The sequence below is a fragment of the Saccopteryx leptura genome, chromosome 1 (assembly GCF_036850995.1).
Source record: "Saccopteryx leptura isolate mSacLep1 chromosome 1, mSacLep1_pri_phased_curated, whole genome shotgun sequence".
Taxonomy (NCBI): Eukaryota; Metazoa; Chordata; class Mammalia; order Chiroptera; family Emballonuridae; genus Saccopteryx; species Saccopteryx leptura.
The window spans coordinates 263,868,134-263,887,708 of NC_089503.1; the positions used below are offsets into that span (position 1 = coordinate 263,868,134).

The 19,575-nt window shown below is 41.0% G+C and overlaps 1 protein-coding gene across 4 annotated transcripts in view; it reads left to right on the forward strand.

Moving 5' to 3' along the window:
- The window catches only part of PPP3CC (protein phosphatase 3 catalytic subunit gamma), a 78,444-nt gene that overhangs the window by 32,889 nt on the left and 25,980 nt on the right, over positions 1-19,575 (forward strand). For all 4 annotated transcript variants that reach the window (XM_066351530.1, XM_066351548.1, XM_066351541.1 and 1 more), the window contains exons 4-6: positions 4,920-5,031; positions 14,973-15,118; positions 18,412-18,551. In XM_066351530.1, the coding sequence (XP_066207627.1) occupies positions 4,920-5,031; positions 14,973-15,118; positions 18,412-18,551 (398 nt within the window). The remainder of the gene's footprint in view (positions 1-4,919; positions 5,032-14,972; positions 15,119-18,411; positions 18,552-19,575) is intronic.

Genomic DNA, 19,575 nt, shown 5'->3' on the forward strand with positions numbered 1-19,575 from the left:
AGCATTTTTAAGACTTTTGATACATATAGCCGATTTGTTTCAGAGAACCTTATCTCACTTTATTTTCTCTTTCCATACTTAATAATTTTTCTTTCCTTGAGCCTATTGAAAGAATCAAGGCATGGTGATATTTTCATGTCCAGAGCAAGCATTGATCTTCCCTGGTGCAGTGTGGGCTTTGATTAGTACACCAGAGACTCATCCAAATGTCACTGTAAAATGGAATAGTAAAGTTTCACTTTTTCTGAGCTCATTGATGTTCCTTTTTTATTTGTACCTTATTAGAAAGTAACTCTATGGTAGGGGAAACTAAATTTTAGTTTCCTTTTATTTTGCAATAAGAAAAAGGATTAAAAAATTTTTTTAAAAAGGATTAAAAGGAACATTATCAGCATAAGATATGTTGTACTGACTGCACAGGAGCCGCCAAAGAGAAAATGACGAGAGATGTCCAAGTGATGGAAATGTAATCAAATGACCACCTGATCAACAATCACTGATGTACAGAAATGATTCTTGAAGTGGAGTAAAAATTGTGGTCACGTAGAAATAAGTAATTGAGTGTCTGAACTGATCTGAAAGTTATGATAATCATGACTTTGTCATTGAATTGCATAAGATAATTGTACAGTTACATCCTGGTGTATAATTTAAGGAAATAAAACTTGAGATTAGAGGCCAAGAAGTATATCATCCAAATTACATTGTAGAGTGGACACTGATTATGGTTTTATAGATATCATTACTTCCAAAAGGTGAGTTGGTTTTTTTAGGAGTCAAAAGTAAAGACCCAGTCTGACTGGTGGTCTAGTGGATAGAGCATTGTCTTTGGGTGCTGAGGTCCCAGGTTGCCAGCTTGAGTGCAGGCTCATCCAGCTTGAGTTCTGGCTTGCCAGCTTTTGTGTGGGTTCAGCAGCTTGAGCGGGTTCATCAACAGGATCTCACGGTCACTAGCTTGAGTCCAAAGGGGACTGGCTTGATCCCAAAGGTTACTGGCTTGAAGCCCAAGGTCGTTGGCTTGAACTCAAGGTCACTGGCTTGGCTGGAGCCCGCCACTCAAGGCACATAAGAGAAAGCAATCAATGTACAACTAAAGTGACCAAACTACAAGTTGTCTTTTTTTTTTTTTTTTTTTACTGGGACAGAGAGAGAGTCAGACAGAGGGATAGATAGGGACAGACAGACAGGAATGGAGAGATGAGAAGCATAAGTCATCAGTTTTTCGTTGCTGTTGCGACACCTTAGTTGTTCATTGATTGCTTTCTCATATGTGCCTTGTCCGCGGGCCTTCAGCAGACCGAGTAACCCCTTGCTCAAGCCAGTGACCTTGGGTCCAAGCTGGTGAGCTTTTGGCTCAAGCCAGATGAGCCCACGCTCAAGGTGGCGACCTCGGGATCTCAAACCTGGGTCCTCCAGTCTGACGCTCTATCCACTGTGCCACCGCCTAGTCAGGCTACAAGTTGTCTTGTCTTTTTTCTTTCCTATCTCTCTCCCCTTTCCCCTCTATCTCTCACAAAAAAATAAATAAAAATAAAGACCCAAATAGCAAAAGATATATATAATATAATGTTTTTGGTTGGGAAAAGTAAGTATAGAAAAGAGAAAGTGGCCTGACCTGTGGTGGCGCAGTGGATAAAGCGTCGACCTGGAAATGCTGAGGTCGCCGGTTCGAAACCCTGGGCTTGCCTGGTCAAGGCACATACAGGAGTTGATGCTTCCAGCTCCTCCCCCTTCTCTCTCTGTTTCTCTCTCTCCTTCTCTCTCTTCTCTTTAAAAATGAATAAATAAAATAAAAAAAAATGTGTTAAAAAATTAAAAAAAAAAAGAAAAGAGAAAGTACTTTCTTTCTAAGTTTCTATATGGATTTAATATAATTTTTCCTTGGAATATTTTATACAAGTTTATGCCAAAAACAAGTCAATGAAAAAAAAGAAGAAAAAAGAGCCCTGGCCAATAAGCTCATTTGGTTAGAGCATCATCCTGATATGCCAAGGTTGTGGGTCTGATCCCTGGTTGGGGCACACACATAATTAATTAATTAATTAATTAACCACCTAAGTATTATATGTTTTTACATATTTAAGTTATATAATGTTTATTTTGCAATGTCTGTCTCAAATAAAATGCACATATATTTTGATTGAAAATTCATTTTTTAAGGAATTATACTGTAGATGCACTCATAATTATGTACAATGACATATGAATTAATATTTGTCACAGTAATTGAGTGGTTCTACTGGCATTTAATGTGCAGGCTCTTGGTGTATAAAACATCCTGCATTGCTTGAAAATTATGCTTTTCAAGTGGTCATTATTATATATGTTGAGAAACAATATTAAATTCTGGGAACATGGTGAAGAACAGGCAAAGCCATGTCATTTACTGTGTTTTTTAAGAAGAGGGACAATATCATAGATTTGTTTAGTGTCTATGAAAATCAAGTTAGGGGTAGGGGCTAAAGGGGGCACAGGAGTAGCTAATTTAGGTAGAGGTCAGGGAAAGCATGTCTGTGGAGGTAATGTTGGAACAGGAACTTGCAGGCCCTGAGGGAATGAGCCATGTAAAGAAGGTGAGGGGGGAATAGAGGACAGATGTGTAAAAGCTCTGAGGCAGGAGCAAGACTAAGGCAGTTCACTAATAGTAACAAGGCTGTTGTGCCTAGATGGGAGGGGAAGATGTGGGCCATGTATGAGAGATAGCCAGGCGTTAGATCACTTCAGGCCTTGCAAACTGTAGCATGGAGTTTGAGTTTTAATCTGAATGTAATGGGAAACTATTGGGTTTTTAGGGTTTTTTTTTTAGCAGGAGAGTGAGCTTTATGTTTAAAAACAATTTCTCTTGCCTGACCAGTGGTGGCACAGTGGATAGTACTGACCTGGGATGCTGAGGTCCCAGGTTTAAAACCCCAAGGTCTCCAACTTGAGTGTGTGCTCCTCTGGCTTGAGTGCAGGGTCTCTGGCTTGAGCATGGAATCCTCAACATGACCCTGTGGTCACTGTCTTAAGCCCAAGATCTCTGACTTGAACCCAAGATCTCTGGCTTGAGCCCAAGGTCACTGGCTTGAGCAGGGGGTCACAGGCTCAGCTGAAGTCCCCTGGTTAAGGCACCTGTGAGAAGCAATCAATGAACAACTAAAATACCTGCCGCAACTGTGAGTTGATGCTTCTCATCTCTTTCCCTTTCTGTCTCTTCCTGGCTTTCTCCCTCTCACTTAAAAAAAAAATTCTCTGGCTTGTTTGTTGTATGAATTGACTATAGGAGTCCAAGACCATTTAGGAATCTAAACCAGTAAGAGTGGGCAAGAGATGTTGGTGATTTAGATTAGGCATTTGAGAAGGATTTGGATTCAGAATTTTGAAGCCTTTCTTCTTAGGAGGTGGAAAAATCGCAGTTGAATTAATCTCACTGCTCAGGTTGTGCATGACACATTTGTTACTAGTCTTTGTGAAGTCCCTTTCTTTTTTTTTCTTCTTATCTTTGGCTTCTATTTTCCTTACTCTCCCTAGTACATGTGTTTCTATTATATTTGGTATATGTCTCAGAATGCATATAATTAATTTTTAACATAAATTTTTAAAAATTGATTTTAGAAAGAGAGGAAGGGAGGAGAGAGAGGGAAAGACATAAGTTTGTTGTTCCAATTATTTATGCAGTCATTGATTGTTTTTTGTATGTGCTCTGACAACCGTATTGTATTGAACTGGCAACCGTGGTGTATTAGGACGACACTCCAACCAAGCTATGCACCCAGGGCCAACATAAAGGTTTTTATGGATGGAGTATTTTAATTTTATATAAATGTGCTGTTCTGTGGTTCTCAAAATTTAATGTATATCATAAGTATCTGGAGGACTTGTTATAAAGTTTGCTGGACCCCCCCCCCCCAATTTCTGGTTCATTAGGTCTAGGGTAGAGCCTAAGTATCTCTATCAAATTTCCATGTTACGCTGACGCACCACACTGGAATGAATGTGACCACACTGAGAACCACTTCTGTAGCTCTGTTTCGGTTTTGTTTTTTACATATTTTGTTTTTTACATATTTTGTTTTAAAAACCTGTTCAGGCTGCTGTATAATTACTTCATTGCTTTCTGCATACCGTATAGGATTCCATAGTACATATCTATAACATTCCCGTTCTCTGTTCTCAGTGGTGGACACCTAGGTTGCTTCTAGTTTCTTTCTACATTGAACGTTGCTTATGACATAAATCCACTTAATGTCTCGTTTTAGTTTCTCTGTGGTTTATGGCACAAGATTTGTACATAAGTTTATTCCTATCTATTTAATCTTCTTTACTGTTACTGTAAATGGAATTTTCTCTACCATTTATTTGTTGCCAGTGTATATTAAGGCTATTGATTTTGTATGTTAATTTTATACCCTGCCATATTACAGAATTTTTTTATTATTCGAGTTTCATCATTGATTTTTCAGGTACTCTGTCAGAGAGATAGTATTTTTTCTTTACCCGTTCTTAATCCTGTAATTGATTGCTTTTATCTAAATCCGTTGGCTAATACCTCTAAGTACAGTGTTGAATAATAGCAGAGACAGTGAAATCTGTGCCTTCTTCCTGTTTTTAGTGGAAATGTCTCTAGTGTATCTCCATTAAATGAAGTATAGGTTTTAGGACTAAGGTGTATATTACATATGTATAGGTGGCTTTGTCACAGAGTTCTAGATATTTGTGTAGAACATGGGGACAGAAATTGAGAAATTTTTATGGATGTTACTCTATGCTCTGTTAAATACTAGGGCAATGGCATATCACTTTCAAAAGCTGAAGGTCGCATGTTTCAGCTTGGGCATAGTAATAAGATGTGCCATTACAAGTCATTTGAATTTATATAAGTTATCTTTGTGTAATATCATGGTCACAAATAAAAATTTTATGCTGTATTTATCTTGTAGTGTGTACTGTTTTTATGGAGTTTAAAGATTAATCATCCCAAAACATTGTTTCTGCTTCGGGGAAATCATGAATGCAGGCATCTTACAGAATATTTCACCTTCAAACAGGAATGTAAGTATAATCACTTCTCCAGAACTTGTCTCGTTACCTTTAGCCAGTCCCAAAGTGAATCAAACAAAGAAAAAAGAAACTAATGGATCCCAAATACTTCCTCTCTTTTTTCCCCACCTTTTAACACATTTATTTTGAGAATAACATTTGAGTTTTCCCCATTTTTATAAAGTATTACATTTAGTATATTTGGGAAATGTACAAAAGTCCAAAAAAGATAAAAATTGTCCACAGTCATACCAGCGGAAGGTAATCACTGCTATCCCAGTATTTGGGATGTAGGCTTTTCAATATACATACTAACCTATCATGAAATAGTTCAAATATATATGTATATATTTTTAAAATAAAATTTGCCCCATATGGACTATTAAATTTCTCTTTTCACTTTAATAGCATTTTTCCATATCATTATATATTTTAACATGAATTTAAAGTTATTTTAAAGTTTTTAAATTGTTTTCTATTTTTGCCTGATCTGTGGTGGCAAAATAGATAAAACATGAACCTAGAACACTGAGGTCACTGGTTCAAAACCCTTGTCTTGCCCAGTCAAGGCACAGACAAGAAGCAACTATTGCAAGTTGATGCTTCCTGTTTCTCCCCCCCATTCCTCTCTCTCTTTTTTCTCTTTCTTCCCCTATTCTTTTTAAAAGAAGTTTATTATTAAAGGTAGCATTTTTTTTTGAAAGTTAAAACATTACTAGCTGATTAAAAAGAAAAAAAAAAACCCTCACTGATTTCTTTGACCAGAATCTAGGTACTCACAGTTGTCTCCTAACTATTGGGGTGATGGTGACTATATTGGGGATGTTTGGAAGAACTTGCCCCAGGGTATTTGCACTTACTGTTTCTTATTTCCCCGGAATCCTCTCTATGACATCTCTTCAGAGATTTTTCTACTCTGAATTAAAATATCATTTACTGTCACACCCTGCTTTCTTGTTTTTCAAAAGTATCTATCAACACCTGAAATTTTTATTTACTTTGTATTTAAATTTATATGTTTTAAAAATATATTTACTTGTCTAGTGTCTTTGCCTCCTACCAGAATTTAAGCTTCATGATGACAGGAACATGCTTTGCTCACTGTTGCTTTCTGAGAACAATGTCTAATAACTCATAGGAGATGCTTACTAAATATTGGTTGAGCTAATTTGTTGAATGATCATCTATGATTTGTATCTTTAGAACAAACTCTCAAAAGAGAATTACTAGGCCAGAGGGCATGAACATTTGATAACTACTTGAAATAGCCCTCCAAAATAATTATATGTCAGTTTATACAGTGGAAGGAAAATACTGAAATGAAATTATACCTTTTTTGATTTCTAAAATGTTAGTATATTCTCTGCAAAAAAAAGAAAGATAGGGTCCTATCTGGCTCTGAAATTGACTTCTTTCCCTAAATAATCCTGACCACATAAAAATACTTTGGTATTCATATAATTGAAGGCTTTTTTTCCTTTTTTTTTTTTTGTATTTTTCTAAAGTGTGAAGGGAGGCAGAGACAGACTCCTGCATGCACCCGACCAGGATTCACCCAACAAGCCCACTAGGGGGCGATGCTCTGCCCATCTGGGGCATTGTGCCGTTGCAGCCAGAGCCATTCTAGTGCCTGAAGCAGAGGCTATGGAACCATCCTCAGCGCCTGGGCCAACTTTGCTCCAATGGAGCCATGGCTGTGGGAGGGAAAGAGGGAGATAGGGAGAAGGGAGGGGGGAAGGTTGGAGAAGCAGATGGGCCCTTCTCCTGTGTGCCCTGGCTGGGAATCAAACCCTGGACTTCCACATGTGGGCCGTGATATTTTGATTGTGTATTTCACTTTGTGTCCTGTTCATATTTTAGGTTACTATCTTGCAGAACTATATTACAAATATTTAAAGCTTTATTTCCAGAAGAATATTCAACATTGAAAAAAACTTATTAAATTTGTTTTCAGAGACTCAGAGTTTATTCAACTCCCCATAAAATCCCTTAACTTGTAGGTGGGTTACAGTTTGGTAGTGCCCCATATGCTCATAGTAACTTTCATTGCCAACAACTTGCTGAATTGGAGCTGGCAATTGTCAGTACAGGTCTTCCTAGTAAAGTCTAAGAAGAAAGGTAGTTCTCATAAGAAATATTAGGTTATGAATACTTAAAAAATCTCTCTGACAGAAAAGTCATCTACAAGTGCGTAAGATACAGATCATTCCCCCCCCCCCCCCCACTTAGGACTTAATGGAATAAACACTGTAAATCAGTAGATAATAATCAGGAAGTTAAAAATAAATAGAGCTACTGTGGTGAGTATTTAAATTGATGTAAAGAATTTGAAGAGCAATTTTGGAATCTGTGAACATTTTGACCCAGCAACTTGACTTTTAGGAATTTATCATACAGGTTATATTGTTTTTTTAATGCTGCATAACAAATTACTACAAATAGAGCTGCTCAAAACAACACATTTATTACCTCACGGTTACTGTAGGTCAGGAGTCCTGGCACAGGGTCTCACCAAGCCAAAAGCAAGGTGTCGCCAGGGCTTCAGTTTTTGTTTTTTTTAAAAATAATTTTTTATTTATTCATTTTAGAGAGGAGAGGGAGAGACAGAGAGAAAAAGAGGAGAGACAGAGAGAGAAGGGGGGGAGGAGCTGGAAGCATCAACTCTCATATGTGCCTTGACCAGGCAAGCCCAGGGTTTTGAACCGGCGACCTCAGCATTTCCAGGTCGACGCTTTATCCACTATGCCACCACAGGTCAGGCCAGGGCTTCAGTTTTTATCTGGAGCTTGGGGTCTTTTTCCAAGCTCACTAGTCACAATTCTTGTGACTGTAGGATTTAAGGTCCCCATTTTCCTACTGGGCACTGCACTCCGCTTCTAAAGACTGCTTACAGTTCCTTGCCATGTGGCTCCACAGATAGGTCACAACATGGGTGTCTGCTTTCTTCCAGACAGCCAGAAGGCATCTCTCTGCCTTCCTACTCTCTAATTAGCCAGCTGGAGAAAACCCTCTGCTTTTCAAAGGCTGACCTGATTAGGCCAGGTGTGCCCAGGAGAATCTCTCTTGATAGAACGAAATGTAGTCACGGGAGTCTCAACATACTCACGGGGTCCGCCACTCAAAGGGGCACAGGTTATACAAATGAGTAGGCCATCACAGATCACCTTAGAATTATATCTACCACACTGCCTACTCATAAAAAGACAATAAAATATGGATTTGTATGGATATTCATTGTAGTGTTAACTGTAATAGCAAAAAAAAAAAAAAAAAAGATACAATGAATGTCAATTAAAAAATAAATGTCAGTAAGGGACTGTTTAAATAAGTAATACATCTTAAAAATGGAATACTAGGCAGCTACTGAAAGATCAGGTGGATCTAAATGTACTGACATGGAGAGATGTCCAGGTATATTGTTAGGTGACAAACCATTTGTAGAACAAGTATTGTGTGATCTCCCTTATAAATTAAATATATAATGTGCAGAAGGAATTGGTAATAGTGATTACCTATTGGGAGCTGGGTCGTGAGGACTTGCACTGCTTAAATTATCATTCATCACCAACATGCACTAATAATTGTGCGCTAATAATAAATTCTTTTTAATTGGCAACTTTAAAATTACCCAATTGGGGCACAAGCATTTAAAAGGCTTTTTAAAACACCCTGGGTAATTTTGCTGCATGCTGCTGGTTAGAAAGGCCAGGTCTCGAGGCTTGGAAGGTATCTACTGTTTGTCATTTGAGAACTACTTCACCAAATGGTTTAAGAATTGGAAATAGCCTGACCTGCAGTGGCGCAGTGGATAAAGCGTCAACCTGGAAACACTGAGGTTGCCGGTTCAAAACCCTGGGCTTGCCTGGTCAAGGCACATATGGGAGTTGATGCTTTCTGCTCCTCCCCCCTTCTCTCTCTCTCTCTCTCTCTCTGTCCCCTCTCTATAATGAATAAATTAAAAAATCTTAAAAAAAAAAAAAAAGAATTGGAAATATTTTGCATTGTTTTTCAAAGTCAAATAATAGGATATGGCCCTGGCCAGTTGGCTCAGTGGTAGAGTGTCGCTTGGTGTGTGGGTGTTCTAGGTTTGATTCCCAGTCAGGGCACACAGGAGAGGCGCCCATCTGCTTCTCCACCCCTCCCCCTCACTTCTCTCTCTCCCCCTCTCCCCCTTCCGCCTATCCCTCTCTTCCCCTCTTCTCCTGTCCCCCTCTGCCCCTCTCCCCTTCTCCTCCTTTCCTCCTCCTCCGCTCCTCCTGCAGTTCTGGCTCAGAGTGAGTTGGCCCCGGAAACTGAGAATAGCTCCATGGCATCTGCCTCAGGCACTAAAACATGGCTCCAGGCCCCAGATGGGCAGAGCATCGCCCTTGAGTGGGCTTGCTGGGTAGATCCCGGCCTGGGCACATGCAGGAGTCTGTCTCTGCCTCCCCTCCTCTCACTAAAATAAAATAAAATAAAATAAAATAAAGTAAAAAGTAAAGTAAAATAAATAAAATTTAGGGTATTCCTCATTACACCTCTATTCCTTTACTTGGGACAGTTAACGCACATCATGCAGTTAACAAAGGCCCTGGATTGCTCAGTCTTTAGCAATAGAGAAGTAATGAAGAAAGCTGTCAGTGGATCTGTCTGTTCTGATTTAAAGTTCAGTTTTTTGTTGTTTTATTGTTACAGAGATAGAGGGACAGATAGGGACAGACAGATAGGAAGGGAGAGAGATGAGAAGCATCAGTTCTTCGTTGTGGCACCTTAGTTATTCAATGATTGCTTTTTCATATGTGCCCTGATGGGGGGCAGGGGAGTATAGCAGACCTAGTGACCCCTTGCTCAAGCCAGCAACCTTGGGCTCAAGCTGGTGAGCTGTGTTCAAATTAGATGAGTCCGCACTCAAGCTGGCGACCTTGGAGTTTTGAACCTGGGTCCTCTCGTCCCCGTCTGATGCTCTATCCACTGCGCCACCACCTCGTCAGGCAAGGTTCAGGTTTTTAAGGCAATATTTTATATAATTTCTCCCTCTGTTTTCTCAGAGTTGTTTTTTGTTGTTGTTGTTTTTTACTGGTGTAATTGGTTTAGACTATTTTTAGAAGATGGAACAATAAGTTCAGGAAACTTTTTTTTTTTTTTTTGTATTTTTCCGAAGTTAGAAGCGGGGAGGCAGACAGACTCCCACATGTGCCCTACTGGGATCCACCCAGCAAGCCCACCAAGGAGCGATGCTCTGCCCATCTGGGGCGTTGTTCCACTGTGGCAGGAACCATTCTATTGCCTGAGGCAGAGGCCATGGAGCCATCCATCCTCAGCGCCTGGGCCCACTTTGCTCCAATGGAGCCTCGGCTGCAGGAGGGGAAGAGAGAGACAGAGAGGAAGGAGAGGGGGAGGGGTGGAGAAGCAGATGGGCGCTTCTCCTGTGTGCCCTGGCCGGGAATCAAACCTGGGACTTCCACTGCTGAGCCAACCGGCTAGGGCCAGGAAACATTTTTTTTTTGTATTTTTGTATTTTTCTTAAGCTGGAAATGGGGAGAGACAGTCAGACAGACTCCCGCATGCGCCCGACCGGGATCCCCCCCGGCACGCCCACCAGGGGCAACGCTCTGCCCACCAGGGGGCGATGCTCTGCCCCTCCAGGGCGTCGCTCTGCCGCGACCAGAGCCACTCTAGCGCCTGGGGCAGAGGCCAAGGAGCCATCCCCAGCGCCCGGGCCATCTTTGCTCCAATGGAGCCTTGGCTGCGGGAGGGGAAGAGAGAGACAGAGAGGAAGGAGGGGGGGGGGTGGAGAAGCAAATGGGTGCTTCTCCTATGTGCCCTGGCCGGAATCGAACCCGGGTCCCCCACATGCCAGGCTGACACTCTACCGCTGAGCCAACCGGCCACGGCCAGGAAACATTTTAAGTGTCTCATTTTGCCACAGTTTCTTATCTCAGGTTTTTATTTAATTCTCATGCTTTAATTTAGTTAAATGAGGTTTATTTATTTATTTTCCCCCCTCTTATTGAACGAAAATACCCATCTTTTTCATTCTAATATTGCATCTGAAATGTAAGTAAATTTTGGAACAGGCACTCAAATTCAAATACAATTTCAAATTTTATTTTTATCTAAGGAAAGAGCATGTGTGGTGCTGTGTATGGGTGTTTTTACTGATAAGTTGATCTCTCTTAAAGAGCCACCATAGCTTTTAGAAACAGCACCTTATAATTATCAAGAAGTGATGCTTAGTTCCAGATTCTGCAGCTGCAATCTTAATAATTCTAAAGGGGGTAGGTAGAGGCTTTTCTTTTCTATATCAGTTCTTAAATTGCTCTATTTTGCAGAGGGATTTTTTTTGTATTGCTTTCAAATCCAGAGATAATTTAAGTAGGAAAGAAACATACGCCTGACCTGTGGATAAAGTGTCGACCTGGAACACTGAGGTTGCCAGTTCAAAACCCCAGGCTTGCCTGGTCAAGGCACATATGGAAGTTGATGCTTCTTGCTTTTCTCCCCTTCTCTCTCTCTCTCTCTCTCCACTGTCAAATGAACAATAAAATCTTAAAAAGAAAGAACCTATAACAGTTAATTTTTGACTCATGATATGGCAAAAGTAGGTTTATAGTTGTGAGTACATGAAAACAGTTTATTCTTGTATTATAATTTATTATTGTATTTTTTTTGTGTGTGTGACAGAGACAGAGTGAGAGACAGAGAGAGATAGATAGGGACAGACAGGATGGGAGAGAGATGAGAAGCATCAGTTCTTCTTGTGGTTCCTTAGTGTCCTTAGTTGTTCATTGATTGCTTTCTCATGTGCCTTGACCAGGGGCTGCAGCAGAGCAAGTGACTCTTTGTTTATGACCCCATGCTTAAGCCAGCAACCTGACACTCATACCAGATGAGCCTGTGCTCAAGCTGGTAACCTCGAGGTTTGGAACCTGGGTCCTCTGCGTCCCAGTCCGATGCTGTATTCACTGTGCCACCACCTGGTCAGGCTGTATTTTCTTTTTTTTTTTTTTTTAATTTTATTTTATGTATTCATTTTAGAGAAGAGAAAGAAAGTAAGAGAGAGAGAGGAGAGAGAGACAGAGAGAGAAGGTGGGGAGGAGCTGGAAGCATCAACTCCCATATGTGCCTTGACCAGGCAAGCCCAGGGTTTTGAACCGGCGACCTCAGCATTTCCAGGTCGACGCTTTATCCACTGCACCACCACAGGTCAGGCCCAGGCTGTATTTTCAATACAAATAATTGTAAACCTACTTTTGCCACACTTTGTATTTATTGTTACTAAAGCATTTTTTTATTTTATATACTTGGAAAGCAAGAAACCTAGTACTTTTCTGATTGCCTCTTGGCCTTGGGTCCAAATTGCTAACATAAATTAATTTATTTCCATGAGCCATTCTTTGATGTGTAGTTAACCAGCTTACTGAAAGGTTCCTGAAACTCTTGTAATTTTGCTAATGAAACAGTATTGTTGTTAGGTTGATTGAAGGGAAATATTGTCATTGTTTATTATAGCATTACTTACAGTAAGTAGCAAGAGATTGGTGTGTTAGGTTGTGGTATATTCGTAAAGTAAAATATTGTGTAGACATTTAAAATAGTAATTACAAAGCTTTTCAGACAAAGATGTGGCATGATCTCCAAAAGATGTTAAATACAAAATGAAGTGCAAAGCAGTGTGCTATGAGAGTTTCTAAAGGAACCCACAGACTCCCTAATGCCCTCAAACCCTGATCCCTCCATGTCAGCAATAAAGAGAATCTTCACATTCAGGGATGGAAGGCTGTATAGCCTCAACCGTGGCCCACTGGTTTACACATTCCTGTCAGGCGTCTCTCTCCAGCCGTTCCTGCCAGCCATCCACTACACTTTGGCCCAAGTTTGGACCCATTACCCCTCACTTTATTCCCCAAAGCCTTGTCAAAACCAGGCTTTGGTTACTTCAACATGTCTTTCCTAAAAGCTTGGACATTACAAGAAGAAACTAAACAATTACCAACTAGGTAATCTGAGTCACTTGCTGTAGCTGTGTTCTCTAGGCCCTGCAGGCTCTGTCTCATCCTCACTGAATCTTGGGAGACGGTAAGGAGCTCATAGTTCTGTAGGACTGCCTGCCTGTCCTCTGGCCTTTTCTACCAGTGTGCACCTCCAGTCACATCTTGACTCATTGAAACCCATGGCCGAGGAAGAAAACATTCTCTTTAAAGCCATTTTTTAGTTTCCCACCTATTATTTCATGAGCTGTTGTTTCTGTATAACTGTGAAGACTCCCCTCTGCCCACTGGAGTATTTCCTTGCTATGTAGCCCCAACATGACAACCACATGAAAATATAATTCATTAAGAGGAACATTTTTACATAAAATAGAACCAGGGCATAAATTGCTTAAGGACTTTAAAAGTCATGAACAAAAAGATTATTGACTTTTTTTTTTTTTTCTGAAGCTGGAAACGGGGAGAGACAGTCAGACAGACTCCCGCATGCGCCCGACCGGGATCCACCCAGCACACCCACCAGGGGCAACGCTTTGCCCACCAGGGGGCGATGCTCTGCTCCTCCGGGACGTCGCTCTGTCGTGACCAGAGCCACTCCAGCGCCTGGGGCAGAGGCCAAGGAGCCATCCCCAGCCCCCGGGCCATCTTTGCTCCAATGGAGCCTTGGCTGCGGGAGGGGAAGAGAGAGACAGAGAGGAAGGAGGGGCTGGGGATGGAGAAGCAAATGGGCGCCTCTCCTATGTGCCCTGGCTGGGAATCGAACCCGGGTCCCCCGCACGCCAGGCCGACACTCTACCGCTGAGCTAACCGGCCAGGGCAGATTATTGACATTTTATTGATGATGTTGAAAGCTCCAGTTTCCATTTATATATCTTTAGCACTCCCAAGGGTCTTTAATTTTATTTATTTATTTATTTTCTTTAAGTGCAAGGAGGGGAGACAGAGAGACAGACTCCCACATGCACCCTGCCTGGGATCCATCCATCAACCCCTTGTCTGGGGCTGATGCTCTGCCCATCTGGGGCCATGCTTGTAACCAAGCTATTTTTAGTGCCTGAGGCAGAGTCTCCACAGAGCCATCCTCAGCGCCTGGGGCCAACTTGCTTGAACCAATCAAGCCATGGCTATGGGAGAGGAAGAGAGAGAGAGAAAGAAATAGGGGGGGGAGGTAGGGAAGGGTGGAGAAGAGAGATGGTCGTTTCTCCTGTGTGCCCTGACTGGGAATAGAAGCTGGGACATCCACTCGCCAGGTGACGCTCTACCATGGAGCCAACCAGCCAGAGCCCCAAGGCTCTTTTTAGATCCAACTAAATATTCAGATTAATAGGACCACCATCGGCCATACTTGACCTCCATCTACTTAAAAGACTGTCCAGGAAGAGCAGCAACCAGGCATCCCTTTTCAGTGATGTTGTCCTAACAGGAGTGCATACAAGCAGTCCAAGACTTAACTACCTCTCTCCTCCCTTTCCCCCATTACCTCCAAGTCACAGTTTAGATGCAAGGAAACAGTATCCACATTGGGCACATTAGGGAGCCACCTGGCTTAGAAGCCCCATGCATTACAAGCAACAGATTCTCTTATAAAACTTTCTTGGCATAGCCTCCAGGGTTCCACAAGGGACATACATACCTTATGAGTCACTGCACTCAAGCGGAAAGCTATAGCTTCCTGCCAGGTAATTGTGTAACTTTTACCATAAGTAATGTTGCCTAATAACACAGCTGACATTCACCTTATCAGGTTTCCAGGGCAACAGAACTAGAAAGCTAATCCAAGGTCACCCATGTCTTTAAGAGGAGAAATATTTTGTTTATTCTTGATCCACATTTCAAAAATATCTTTACAAAGATGATTATGTTTTCAAATTTGCTTGAAATACATGATTTTGAAATAACTTCATAATCTTCTGGCCTGTATCCTTTTTCATACATGATACATTTTAGTTTTTCTTCCTTTGACTGTTTTTTCTTTTTTGACAGGTCGAATCAAATATTCTGAACAGGTGTATGATGCATGTATGGATACATTTGACTGTCTTCCTCTCGCTGCCCTGTTAAATCAGCAGTTTCTGTGTGTCCATGGAGGGATGTCACCTGAAATCACTTCTTTAGATGACATTAGGAAAGTAAGTAAGCCTTCATTATTTTCATGGTGTATAGATATTTTTAATCTTGCTTTTTTGTTGTAGTCAACTGATAATGTCTTTATTTCTGAAAAAATTTAAATACAGATAATCAGAAGCAAGACAGTGGAACTCACCTGTGATTTCATTATTGGGAGATAACTTCTGTTAACAATTTGCTATATATCTTCCAGAAATTTTCTTTAATTTTTAATGAAATCTGTGCTTTTACCAACTAGAAACATAATATTTTTGAGTATATCCCTGAAAATTTAAATATTGTAGTAGCGCATAAGGAAGGAAACCGGGGCTGTAATCCCTGTCATGCTGTTAATTTGTTAGCTTGACCAAACCACTTAACCTCATGGTCGTTGTTTCTTCTCCGAAATGAGAAAGTCAGACTAGATGGTCTGAACACCCTTCCAGCTCTGAAGTTCATTCACTTTGATGTTTTAGATGATAGAGTTTAATTTTATTTATTTATTTACTTTGTGACTGAGTCAGAGAGAGGCACAGACAGGAAGGGAGAGAGATGAGAAACATCAGTTCTTTGTTGTAGCACCTTAGTTATTCGTTGATTGCTTTCTCATGTGTGCCTTGACGGGGGGCTACAGCAGACTGAGTGACCCTTTGCTCAAGCCAGCGACCTTGGGTTCAAGCTGGTGAGCTTTTGCTCAAACCAGATGAGTCCGCACTCAAGCTGGCAACGTTGGGGTCTCGAACCTGGGTCCTCTGCATCCCAGTCCAATGTTCTATCCACTGTGCCACCACCTGGTCAGGCTAGATGATAGAGGTTAACTGATACACTTCCTGACTTGTGATTGTTATTTTCAGGATTCTATATCTTCATAATTGAGAACAGATGACCAGTCTGTTTTCACTTTCATTGTCCTACAGTCCATCATCACTCCTCTACCTTTGTGTATCTCACCTCTCTCATAGAGGTACTAAAATTAAAGATTTTTCTGTTTGTAAGACTGGTTACCCACTTCAGGGTCAGAGGCATATCTCTATGTGCATTGCCTTTGTTGCTACTTTATTGTCTTTTAAATAACTGGCATTTCTCTCTACATAGTGAGTCTTGAATTTTACAATTCTGAATTGTATGACTAAATTTCACTTAGTAGAAGTCCTTCTTGGGTATTCTAGTTGCTTGTTTTTTTTTGTTTGTTTGTGTGGGGTTTTTTTTCTTTATGGTTTTAACCACAGCAGCAGTAACTAAAGGCTTAAGTTAATGACTTACCATACTTTCCCACATATAAGACACACCCTTTTTCAAAAAATTTGGGGTCAAAAAACTGGGTGCGTCTTATACAGTGGTTATAGATTTTTTACTTGCATTTCCTACTTTTTCACAGGAATGAATTTTATGATGAATAAAACTTGAGTTTAGTAACTTTATGTAATACCTTTTTTCCTTCAAATTTTGTGTCCCCAAATTAAAGTGCATCTTATACACAGGAGTGTCTTATACATGGGGAAATACGGGTATATTGAAATGTCTCCACTGCATAGAAGGATGAAAGCCCTCTATAAAATAAAACTAGCATACTTTAAAAGAAAGCAGTCTCCATTGGAATGAGGTAAACAATGAACAGAACCATTGTAAAACCCTTCCTGACCTCATGATAACATTGGCTCACCTAGGTAGTTAAAATGGACTTCTCGCAGTCTTTCTAAGTAAGAGTATATCTCTATAGTGGTTGATTTCCCATTTGAATTAAATGAGTATATACTACCTATAAGATTAGAATGTATGGCCCTGGCCAGTTGTCTCAGTGGTAGCACATCAACATGGTATGTGAAAGTTCCAGGTTCGATTTCTGGTCAGGGCACACAAAAGAGGCAACCATCTGTTTCTTCCCTCTGCCCCTCCTCTCTCTCTTTCTCTCCCTTCTCTTTTTCTCTCTCTGCTTCTCCCTCTCTCTCCCTATTCCTTTCCCGCAGCCATGGCTCTATTGGTTCGAGCGCATTGGTCCTAGGCGCTGGGGATGGCTCCATGGAGCCTCTGCTTCAGGTGCTAAAAATAGCTCAGTTGCTAGCATTGGCTCTAGATGGGCAGAGCATCAGCCCTAGATGGGGGTCGCCAGGTGGATCCTGGTCAGGGCACATGCTGCAGTCTATGTATCTCCCCCTCCTCTCACTTAAAAAAAATGTAAGGGGGTCCTTCTCCACAAAATGGTTAGATTATAGGGCTATTTATAAAAAAAATACAAAGGGTGCAGCAAAAGTAGGTTTACAGCTGTTAGTATGTGAAACAGTTTATTTTATTTTTTTTTAATTTCTGAAGCTGGAAACGGGGAGAGACAGTCAGACAGACTCCTGCATGCGCCCAACCGGGATCCACCCAGCATGCCCACCAGGGGGTGATGCTCTGCCCACCAGGGGGCGATGCTCTGCCCCTCCGGGGCCTCGCTCTGCTGCGACCAGAGCCACTCTAGCGCCTGGGGCAGAGGCCAAGGAGCCATCCCCAGCACCCGGGCCATCTTTGCTCCAATGAAGCCTTGGCTGTGGGAGGGGAAGAGAGAGACAGAGAGGAAGGAGGGGGGGGTGGAGAAGCAAATGGGCGCTTCTCCTATGTGCCCTGGCTGGGAATCGAACCTGGGTCCCCCGCATGCCAGGCCGACGCTCTACCGTTGAGCCAACCGGCCAGGGCCAGTTTATTCTTGTATTATTATTTATTAATTATTGTATTATTTTCCATACAAACAACTGGAAACCTACTTTTGCCCCACTCTGTATTATAAAAAATGATAAAAAATTATGTATCGAAATTTGTTAAATGTTTATTTTCTTGCAGGAAATATTTTTAGGGGCTTATTTCCTTATTTTTGTGGGTAGAAGGTTTTTTGTTTTTGTTTTTGGTGTTTTTGGATCCATACCTGTTTACTTTCTTTTTTTTTTTTTTACAGACACAGAGTCAGAGAGGGATAGACAGGGACAGACAGACAGGAACAAAGAAAGAGAGATGAGAAGCATCAATCATTAGTTTTTCGTTGCGACACCTTAGTTGTTCATTGATTGCTTTCACATATGTGCCTTGACCACGGGCCTTCAGCATACCGAGTAACCCCTTGCTCAAGCCAGTGACCTTGGTCCAAGCTGGTGAGCTTTGCTCAAACCAGATGAGCCTGTGCTCAAGCTGGCAACCTCGGGGTCTCAAACCTGTGTCCTCCGCATCCCAGTCCAACGCTTTATCCACTGCACCACCGCCTGGTCAGGCAGACTCATACCTGTTTTTAAAAGCTCTTTTGCTTTCATGATTTTTCTTCTCTTGGCCTTTGCTTGTTCTCCAGTTAGACAGGTTTAAGGAGCCGCCGGCCTTCGGGCCCGTGTGTGACATGCTGTGGGCTGACCCCTCAGAGGACTATGGCAGTGAGAAGACCCTGGAACACTACACTCACAACACCGTCCGTGGGTGCTCTTACTTCTACAGGTGAGCTGGGGGAGGAAACGGCAAAGGGCGTAATTAAATTGTGCTCAAGTACTTTTATCATGAATTCATGGAGTATAAGGCTTCTGTTTAAATTTTTGATTAATAGAAGGGAGAAAACTCTTGTTTTTTTTGTTTTTAGTATTTATTAAGTATTATGCCCTAATAAGTTGTAATATACCGAACATCATATGTAGATTCTTTTAAAAATAAAGATTTCCCAGACATTTCGATTCAATAGGTCTGACACAGGAGAATCCTGTTATTATTTTTTTAAAACACCCTCCAGCCTTTGGAACCACTGATGTTGACAGAGATATAAAAAGAACAGGATACTGTGAACTCAGGACATTTCCTGGAAGTTGGCTGTTGTCTTAAATCAAAGATATACTCTTTCATTGTGTATGGCTTCATTGTGCTTCCAGAGAAAGGGATATAGGGAAGTTTGAAGTCTAAATTTTTAATCCCAATGTTTTATTATGACAAATAATGCATGTATTTAGCTCCCTGAAAATGTTAATTGCCTATATAATGCATTTATTAAATGAAATCCACATATAAAAATAAGAAGCCTAAATTTTACCATAGTTTTAACATTTTTTAAGCAGCCTTTTTTCATTGTTTGTCCAACTGTAGCAGTGACTAATATGATGAAATCACTTAAATTTTATTTTTCTTTACATTGCTTAAAATACTTACTGTTAACACAGTAAAAATCCGTCCAGTTTTTATGGGGGTCACCTTGGCAGTATCTCTCAATTATACGTGCCTGTGGCCTTTAATCCAGAAGTTCTATGTCTAACTCATAACCCTCTGGTTATAGAGTTGATCTTCATTATTCACACATTCTAATTTGCAAATTTTCCTATTTGCTGAGATTTATGTGTAACTCCAAATCAGTACTTATAACACTGTCACAGTCATTCACACAGGTTAGCAAAATTATACTGGTTTCAGGTGCACAGTTCCATAACACATCATCTGTATTTGTGTATTCACCACCCCAAGTCAAGTCTCTGTCCATCAC